The 10,902-nt window shown below is 37.9% G+C and overlaps 1 protein-coding gene and 1 long non-coding RNA gene across 2 annotated transcripts; one reads left to right on the forward strand and one right to left on the reverse strand.

Annotated features, from left to right (window-relative positions):
* Positions 1–1,265: 1,265 nt before the first annotated feature.
* Positions 1,266–7,532, forward strand: LOC148310045 (uncharacterized; the record flags this gene model as incomplete). Its single annotated transcript, XM_088259076.1, has 4 exons — positions 1,266–1,498; positions 3,185–3,374; positions 5,532–5,656; positions 6,142–7,532. Coding segments are annotated over 4 exons (656 nt in total), but the record flags the coding sequence as incomplete, so codon positions are not given.
* Positions 7,533–9,472: 1,940 nt separating this feature from the next.
* Positions 9,473–10,627, reverse strand: LOC148310046 (uncharacterized). Its single transcript, XR_015837441.1, has 2 exons — positions 9,748–10,627; positions 9,473–9,659 (listed from the first exon to the last, which is right to left on the reverse strand). It is a non-coding gene; the product is annotated as an uncharacterized LOC148310046 (long non-coding RNA).
* Positions 10,628–10,902: the final 275 nt, after the last annotated feature.

The raw sequence follows: 10,902 nt of genomic DNA on the forward strand, positions 1-10,902 counted from the left end.
TTTTTTTTTGGGGTCATGGGGTCTTGCATCCCTTGTGTCACCGCGACCATATTAAATAATAATAATAAAATTGGATAACTTATATAGCGCCATTTTCGTAAAAAATACCTCAAGGGCGCTTCACGGTGAATGAATTGGGGAAAATATTATGGTGGAAATGATTTAGCAAACAAATGTGTTTTTAGTCTTTTTCTAAAGATCATCTCACACTCACTATTTCTAACCATTGGTGGAAGAGCATTCCACGCCGTCGGTCCTGCAACAGCAAAGGCACGCTCGCCAAATTTAGTGCGTTGGTTGCGAGCTGGTAAGATAACTTTGCCCATTGCAGATGTTGTAGCCGATCGAAGCGTGAGACGTCTATCAACCAATTCATCTGGAATACACAGCTCCTTAAGATACTCTGGAGCCATATTGTATATTAGGTCTATTGTGCCTTCCCTCTGTATTACAGCTCACTGCCAAGATGTACAAGAGTCATGTAACTCACAACCTGTCTTGGTGGTAGGAGCTTCACCTTCTCGGAGTCCAGTAGAGGTCCTCCAAGGATGTGACTTGGTTTGCGAGCGAGTGCGTCACAATTGTAGAGAATGTGGATTGGCGTTTCGTTGACCGGCAAAGGTTAACACACTATCTGCGGGCGGATTCGCTCTCATAATAGAGATAAACATCTCTGAAAAGAAGTGATAACATTTAAGCATACTGTATACATCGATCGTCCACCTCCGTAGTGTAATGGTCAGCATGCTCGGCTACCGTTCTGGAGGTCCCGGGTTCAATTCCCAAGGGGGGTAAAATAAATAAAAGTGATTTTTTCACTGTAATATTTATTCAATATTACCATGGACTGGTACCTGAATTGGAGGGCTGATCACCTCGGCTATCCAATTTCAAAGCACAGTAAGGAACATTTTTTTTGTAGTACGTTTTTTTTGCATTTTTGGATCAAGTAGAATCTACTTGATGAAAAATGTATAACAAAAAATGTCCCTTACTGTGTTTTGAGTTTGGACAGCCGACCTTTCCTTCATGTGTAAACGATCAAGATACCACTGCGTTTATATGACACAGTGCCCTATGCACCATTGGGGTGCGGATAAGGGTTAAAAAAAAAAAAACATCGATATGAGGTCAAAAGATGCCGCAAAAGTCATTCGTAAAAATAACTTACACGCAATTTACAATGAGTCGAGTGAAAAGGTAAAATTACCCTTCCAGCCGAACACTACCAGTCCAGTGAAACGGTCAAATTACCCTTCCCGCAGATAGTGTGTCATTAAGTATTTTTCAATGCGTTGTGTTTCAGTCTTTGACGGACGAGGCGGTGATTGCGATCGCAACTCACTGCCCGTCGCTGCGTTCGCTGTGCATCTCGGGCTGCGTCCGGCTGACTGACGGCTCCCTAGCCGTGCTGGCGCAGCGCTGCCCCGGGCTCGTCACGCTGGAAGCCGCGCACTGCCAGCTCTTCAGCGACACGGGCTTCCAAGCCCTCGCCAAGGTATCGTTTTTACCATTTCACGTCCAGATGAGTACTATCAATAAATTATTTTTTGATTTGGCGTTTAATTTGTAGAACTCCATTTTAATTTATGTATTAATTTTAAATCAAACAGATTTTTTGGGTCTACTAAATTGTATTTTATTATACGGTCACGCGGCTCGCATAACCGTATGTGTTTTCACAAAACATGCCCCATACGCGGCTGACATAAGCGTATGTGTTTTTACTTTGCTCCAAGTTTCCAACCTCAGTTCAACTTGGAGGGATTTTTTCATGGTGTGGAACTTTGGATAAAATAATACGTCAATCCTTGGCCTCATGACATCTGTTGAAATATCTGACTAATAATTTGTAACATCACAAGGATAAATAAAAGAACAGATCCCTGATTTTTCTTGAGGTCAGTAATTAGTCCGCGCCATAATCATGCCCTATATCTGTCTCACTCTCGACGCTACGCATCGCCAGTGGGTAAGAGTGACACACGTGCTTTGAATTATTTATGTTACGATCTTATTTGTTTATATTACGATATATTTCAAGAATAATGTGACACACGTGTATTATAGAATTAACCAAAAGGTACAATGAAAATTTTTGTTTAGGAAAATAAATCGTTTCTATAAATGATACTACATGATAAAAGTAATCATTTAAAAAACGGCGAAATACTGCCGCGCACGGGTGTCTCTCAGGAACAAAGTTAACGCGGTTAAAAGGTTAAGGAAAATACATAAAAATTGATATAGTGACAATTGTTTCGCCTTGTTAGGGCATTATCAATTTATCGGACATTCGTTTGCCCTAACAAGGCGAAACGATTGTCACAATATAAATTTTTTATGTGTTTTTGTTCATAAAATACAATTTAGTAGACTCAAAAAATCTGTGTTTGATTTAAAATTTAAAATGAATACATAAACTATCGATAAAATCTAGGTCCCAGCATTCTACCCCTCTCTAAATGACATAAACCTATAAAGGCAGACTTGACAAAAACCAACTGTCTTTAACCTTTCCCTCCCGGTGATATGTATTTACTACAACTCGACTTTTCAAATGAGAATACCAATATAAAATATAATAGATATGGGCTCACAATTTTTGTATTCCTCCGTAATATAATTATGTATTATAATATAAAGTTATTCATTTGCCCGCCTCCGTAGTGTAATGGTCAGCACGCTCTGCTACCGTTCTGTAGGTCCCGGGTTCGATTTCCAAGGGGGGTAAAATAAATATAAGTGATTTTTTCACTCTTGTATTTGTTCAATATTACCCTGGACTGGTACCTGAAGCGGAGGGCTGATCGCCTTTCCTTCGTGCGTAAACGATCAAGATAACACTGCGTTTATATGACGCAGTGCCCTATGCACCATTGGGGTGCGGATAAGGGTTTTATTATCATTATTCATTTGCAGTGACGGAAATAAATAAAATCACCAACACACAAACGTTTCTGTGTGTGCACGTTTGCAGTCGCTATGCATATACGCGCATGCCGTCGCAAGGTTAGTAGTGCGCAGGCCGTCGTTGTCGCTACGTTAGTTACTGCGGCTACTCGCGATTTGATTCCCAGTACATATTTTGTTTGTTAGAGCTAAAATCACTCGTAAACGAGTGCACGCTTGATAATTTTATTTAAAAATTTGAATTGTTTCATTACTCTGAGTGTTGTTCCAGAGTTGCCGCCTGCTGGAGCGCATGGACCTGGAGGAGTGCGCGCTGATCACGGACACGAGCCTCACGCACCTGGCGCTTGGCTGCCCGCGCCTGGAGACCCTCACCCTGTCGCACTGCGAGCTCATCACCGACGCCGGCATCCGCGAGCTGGCCGCCTCGCCCTGCGCCGCCGAACACCTCACAGTCCTGGGTGAGCGGGGGCGACGGAGATATCGTAGTCGTACAGGAGAAAGTGACCGACTAACAAAACGTAAAATGTTCAGGGGGGCCATTTAAGTCACCTTTGCTTGGCAACAAAACAATGATCAATGCAGTTAGTCATTTTTAACAAGTCAATATATTATACTTCCAAGTTTAAAATCCTTTGGGATTTTTTCAGGGCAATATTAAGCTAGTAAGATATCAAATATCAAAGATATCTGTCCGCCTCCGTAGTGTAATGGTCAGCACGCTCGGCTACCATTCTGGAGGTCCCGGGTTCGATTCCCAAGGGGGGTAAAATAAATTAAGTGATTTTTTCACTGTAATATTTATACAATATTATTACCCTGGACTGGTACCTGATGCGGAGGGCTGATCACCTTTCCTTCATGTGTAAACGATCAAGATAACACTGCGTTTATATGACGCAGTGCCCTACGCATCATTGGGGTGCGGATAAGGGTTTTATTATTAAGATATCAAATAGTCAATGATCACGTTTTTGTAAAAAATGCACTTGGTCACTTTCTCCTGTATGACTACGATATACACAAGCCGAGAGCGCTGTCTCTTTCCTATATTTACTTTATAACTCCTCGGTGCGAAGTAGATTCGAGAGTGGCTCCGCGATTTGGGGACCACACGAGCTTATGGTACCCTCTTATGGTAAAAAGTCTCAAATCTAATGCTAAAATCTAAATTAAGCAAGAATACTATTGCTAAAGATGTAGAAGAATCCCGCTTGGGAATACCCCCTCAGGCACATGGAACAGATATTATTCAGCATATCTTCCTACAGGCATAACCATCGGCAGGTTGCTCCTGTATATAGGAATGGGAGACAATCTATGCCGACGCTGTCTTAGCTAACTACCGGGAACACATACTGTTGGTAAAGCGCGAGAGACGCCAAAAAATATTGTACAGATGGCAATTGGGTTTGCGGTTACTTGTAATTTTTTTTATGGATTGGAATGGATGATTATCAGACGGGAGGAATATCTAGTTTAACATACTCATATAAAGGATTGTATTAGACTCATTTTGTGTTTATAGCAGTCGATATAATCAATATTTTCATTCATAATTTTCTTGTGGAAAATTCGCCTTCGTAAATACGTTGTTTTCGTAAGTTGGTAATGAATGACGTCACAGAAACGATGGACTTAATCTAATATTGGTAACATTGCTAAATTATTGGCGGCTCTATTTGTTGATGTCTATGATCCCCCCTCCCCTTATATTTGTATAACACAAATGGTAGTGTAGTGGTAAAGAAACAATCCACACTACTACTATTACAGCTCTATAAACCACAGACAATAAACCGTATGACGTCATAAAACGTTTGATGACGGAAATCTGATGACGTATGCGAACGCTTGTATTTCGTTTTATTCAAATATGTAAAGTTTAAACCTTCATATCTCCCTTAGTTCCCTACAGATTTCAATAAGAATGTTACCGATAGTCTTGTGATTTTCCATATTATTTTATTAGCCAATAATCCAAGACCGTGACAAAAATCTATTGCACGGAATTGCATTTACCTTGCTTATTGGAATAATAAACGGTTTAGAATCATCGTTCAGGGATGAAATTTCGTAGTTTAAAAAAAGCCCCGGTAGTTTTAAAAAAAATTAAGATGGTATGCGTTTGCAACTTTAAAAAAAAAATAGCCATATAAGAGACATCAAATTTTTTTTGCCCATATCGCTCACTCCTTTCAAGAACGTCACAAATAAAAAAACTTGATTTTTCAGGAGATTGTTTTTAAAGTTTAAAAATATAGTACAATGTTTTAAAAATAAATATCAAGCCACTCACTGAATATTTTACTGTGCAACAGATCTTTTTAGGTAAAATCTGAAGGTTTTTTCACCATTTGAAAAATATTTGGTATATTAAAAAAAATTATTAAACAATACCTTTTCTTCAAGATGCAAAAACAACACTTTCCGCCCTGCAGCGGGTAAATGTTAAGTTCAAAATATGCCTCTTTTACTGGGATATAGTACATTTTGTGGGCATTCCAAAAATATGCACAACTGAAAATTGTCGATTTTTGATTTATGACGTTGTTGAAAGGAGATAGCGATATGTGATAGGGCTAAGGGTTTACTAAATTTGTTTTTTGCATCGGCAGGCTTGGACAATTGTCCTCTGATCACGGACGCCGCCTTGGATCACCTCATCTCCTGCCACAATCTGCAGGTCATAGAGCTCTACGACTGCCAGCTGGTCACCAGGAACGCCATACGAAGACTGAGGGTGAGTCGCAGAATCGCTCAAGCTGTTCTCCACAAATTGCATAGCTACCTTTCTTATAGATTAACCACTTGTGTGGTTTGCCCGAATACAATTCGGGTAGGTATTTTGCTGACACGGCGATTTGCCCGAATCCAGTTCGGGCACATCGTACACCAAACTTTTTAAAGTGCTTTGCCTGAATCCAGCTCGGGTCATTCCCCCATCATTCTAGATATATCCATTCTTCCTTTGTTTGTTTTTTCTTTCCTTATATTGTTTATGTACGTTTTATACTGATTTATTATGTTTCAAAATATGATAAAAGAAACATAATAATGAAAAAAGAAGGGTGGCTTTTTTCGACCCACTTTTTTTTCGGGACCACCAGAACTGTAGCCGAGCGTGCTGACCATTACACTACGGAGGCGGACAGCGGATATTTTTTAAGGTAGTCATAATTTTTTTGTAACGAGGTGATGAGTATATATGTTTATTTTTTTTTACAGAATCACCTGCCCAATATAAACGTCCACGCGTACTTCGCTCCCGTCACCCCTCCGCCATCGGCCGGTGCTGGGCGACAGCGCTACTGCCGCTGCTGCAACATCATATGAGACGCGTCCCCACACAGGTGCTGCTAGCCACAGCCGCATCTGTGTCCCTATGGTGTGAGACGCGTCTAGACACGGGTGCTGCCGGCCACATCTGTGTCCCTATGGTGTGAGACGCGTCTAGACACGGGTGCTGCCGGCCACATCTGTGTCATTATGGTGTGAGACGCGTCTAGACACGGGTGCTGCCGGCCACATCTGTGTCATTATGGTGTGAGACGCGTCTAGACATGGGTGCTACTAGCTACAGCCGGATGTGTCCTAATGGAGTGTCTAGACACGGGTGCTGCTAGCCACATCTGTGTCATTATGGTGTGAGACGCGTCTAGACATGGATGCTACTAGCTACAGCCGGATGTGTCCTAATGGAGTGTCTAGACACGGGTGCTGCTAGCCACATCTGTGTCATTATGGTGTGAGACGTGTGTAGACACGGGTGCTACTAGCTGCAGCCATATCTGTGTCTTAATGGTGTGTCTAGACATGGGTACTGCTAGCCATATCTGTGTCATTATAGTGTGAGACGCGTCTGGACACGGTTGCTCCTAATTAATTACAGCTGAATCTGTGTCCTAATTGAGTGATATGCTTCTAGACACAAGTGCTGCCAGCCACATCTGTGTCATTATGGTGTGAGACGCGTCTAGACACGGGTGCTAATAGCCACAGCCGCATCTGTGGCCTGTGTGAGATACAGCTTCCCAGCCACATCTGTGTCTAAATGGTGTGAGACGCGTGTCTAGATACGGGTGCTACTAGTTACTGCCGTATCTGTGTCTTAATGAGAAGTGTGTCTAGACACAAGTGCTACTAGCTACAGCCGCATGTGTCCTTATGGTGTGAAACGTGTCCCGTTGTGGCTGCTGCCAGTTATAACCACGTCAGTGTCTTATTGGTGTGAGACGCGTCTAGACACAGGTGCTACTAGCTACAGCCTCATCGGTGTCTAAATGGTTCGAGACATGTTCTAGCATGGGTGCTGCTAGCCTCAACCACATCTGTGTCTTAATTGTGTGAGAAATATTCTAGCACAGGTGCTGCTAGTCTTAGCCACATTCGTGTCCAATTGGTGTGAGATGCGTCTTATCACGTGTGCTACTAGCCACAGCCGCACCTGTGCCCGAATGGTATATATAGAACTCCTGTGTTGATGGTACGAGATGAGTCTGTTACTTTAGAATAACAAGACAAGAACAATTGATCTTTTAAATGGTTGCTTGTATTGAATTTAGTCTGATTCAAGACGGATATGATAGTAGCATTTAATAAGATGTGTTTTGTATACACACACACACACATATATATATATATATATATATATATATATATATATATATATATATATATATATATATATATATATATATATATATATATATATATATATATATATATATATATATATATATATATATATATATATATATATATATATATACGTGTATATATATATATATATACGTGTATATATATATATATATATATATATATATATATATATATATATATATATATATATATATATATACATGTATATATATATATATATATATATATATATATATACATGTATATATATATATATATATATATATATATATATATATATATATATATATATATATATATATATATATATATATATATATATATATATATATATATATATATATATATATATATATATATATATATATATATATATATATATATATATATATATATATATATATATATATATATATATATATATATATATATATATATATATATATATATATATATATATATATATATATATATATATATATATGTATATATAAATATGCATGGTGCAAAACTAATCACCCTATCGGAAAATGTTATAATTTTTGCAAATGGCGTTGCACGTCAGTCATATTAGACATTTGATAACTAGACAGCTGCAGTATACAAACAGATTAAGGGTGGCGCAATTATTAATCATCCGATTTTGTTTTTTAATTACTTTTGTACTAAGTAAAAAAAATATATATATCGAGTGATGGAAAATTTCACTCGGACCTTTAAAATTTTTTCTGTCGAGCGGAAAATATGATATCCGTCAAGTGGCTGCCGCCAGTTTCGATGCACATTTGTGCCCGTTTTATCAAGCCGTTTGCATACTGCAGCTGTCTAGTTGGCGAGTGTCAAATGTGATTGACGTACGATGCCGTTTGCAAAAATTACGACATCTTCCGATGGGGTGATGCATTTTGCGCCACCCTGTATATGGAAAAATATGTAGCATTTAAGACTATTTGTACTCTTGTGAACAAATACTAACTATTTATTTAGTAACATACTGTTATCCCACAAACGTATTAAAAGTTTAGTAATCACTTCTCAACCTCTATTGTATTTTAAACCAAACTAAACTGACTATCTTTTTATTTTTATTTTTTATTTAATTTTGTCCACCTCCGTAGCGTAATGGTCCGCATGTTCTGGAGGTCCCGGGTTCGATTCCCAGGGGGGTTTAATAAATATAAATGATTTTTTCACTCTAACATTTATTCAATATTACCCTGGACTGGTACCTGAAGTGGAGGGCTGACACCTTTCCTTCATGTGTAAACGATCGAGATAACACTGCGTTTATATGAAGCAGCGCCCTATGCACCATTATATATATATATATATATATATACAGTATCTACTCAATGAATTAGGGCCACCCAGAATTTCGCGCAATTTCTCAATTCAATCAGGAATAACTCAGAGAAAACCTTGAATTAAACAACATTGAATTTTATTTACACATGAACACTTTATTACGCTTAAATAATGCATATATTTTCATATAAATATAGTTAGTATTTAGTATTTCCACCTTTGGCAGAAATAACTGCCTCAATTCTTTTTGGCATACTTAAAATGCACTGTTTTATCATGTTTTTTATTTCTTCGTCTTCTGACCAAATTTTTTGAATATTTTTTTTTAGACAGTCTTCTGTCGGATTTGGAAATGAGTATACCTTATTTTTTAACATGCTCCATACGTTTTCCATAGGATTAAGGTCCGGAGAATTTCCAGGTCAGGGGAGCAAAGGCAGATTTTTGTTAGACAAAAATTTTATTATTGATTTAGCCCGGTGGCAAGGTGCCCCATCCTGCATGAAGGTGTATGGACCTTCTGTTGGGTCGAGTGTATGGTAGAAGGGCAATAAAATTCGTTCGAGGACCTGCTTATGGGAATTTTGGTTCATTGTTCCTTCCACGAAAAACAACGGCCCAGGTAAATTGTTAATAATACATGACCATATCATTGTTGCAGGGGGGTGTTTGATAACTTTTACCACACATGCCTCATTGTAACGTTCCATTGGTGTTCTCCTGACGAATCGACGGCTCTCTGTCACGGCTTCTAACCGGCACTCATCACTAAAGATGACCTGAAAAATAATGAAAATTTAAGTTTAATTCAAATATATAAGTTTATTTACTAAAATGATATGTTGAAAATTAAATTTAAATAAATACCTTTTTCCAATCATCCACCGAGTAATTTCGATGTAGCCTGGCCCATTTTAATCGATCCGCTTTCATTCGTGGTGTCAATTTTGGTACTTTTACAGGGCGCCTGCATTTCAGATTTACTTCGCAAAGACGTCGCCTCAGTGTTGATACCGATATATTTAAACCCTCTTCTTCCGATTTTATTTTTAATGTTTTTGCTGATGCACTACGGTTTTCTAAGGCACTTTGAACGATTTTTCGATCAGTCCTCGGTGTTGTTTTTCTAATCCTACGACAGTTCTTTCGCCGATTGCTGGTGGCGGGTGACTGATTTTTTATTGATTTTGAAATTCTGTCCACTGTTTGACGAGAAACGTTTTCTTGTTTTGAAATTTCTCTATTAGATAGTATTCCTAATTTCAGTATCACTATAACACTAGACTTTTTTTCCTCAGAAATGTCTTTACTTTTTCCCATTTTGCCTTTTCAAAAAAAACACTTGTGTTTGCAAAAAAAATTTATACTTTATGAACTAAAATTAAAAATTAAGTTTTTTTCACAAGACACGATAACTATATAACCTCTCTGAACAAAACAACAACCAGAACTCAAGAAACTTCACTAATAAATGAGATAGGACTATTTTTTGAACTTTCAACTCTCAGTCTACCTGTGCTAATTAGGGACCTTTCTCAGAAAAAGGGTTTGAAATTTTGTAAAGGCTTAAAAAATCCAGGTATATTTTACATATTATTGAAGGTAATACACATGACATTAGATGTCAATAGAAAACTTAAAGTATTTATGTAAAATAAATATAATAATCCAAAAGATTTCAGAGTATTCAAAAAAATAATGGGTGGCCCTAATTCATTGAGTAGATACTGTATATATATATATATATATATATATATATATAATATATTGAATAAATATCAGAGTGAAAAAATAACTTATATTTATTAAACCCACCTGGGAATCGAACCCGTGACCTCCAGAACGGTAGCCGAGCATGCTGACCATTACACTACAGAGGCGGACAAAGAAGAAGACACTGCAGAATAAAATAAGTTTCTTGACAAAATATGAAGTAAGCAAATGACGCAATTGAAAGCAGGATGTTCTAACTACGCACGCCAAATGGCACGGTATCCTAAAAAAGAGTCCACTGTAAAAACG

This window comes from Brachycentrus maculatus, unplaced genomic scaffold (genome assembly GCF_059751285.1).
Source record: "Brachycentrus maculatus isolate JH-2025_06_01 unplaced genomic scaffold, ASM5975128v1 h1tg000109l, whole genome shotgun sequence".
Lineage (NCBI taxonomy): Eukaryota > Metazoa > Arthropoda > Insecta > Trichoptera > Brachycentridae > Brachycentrus > Brachycentrus maculatus.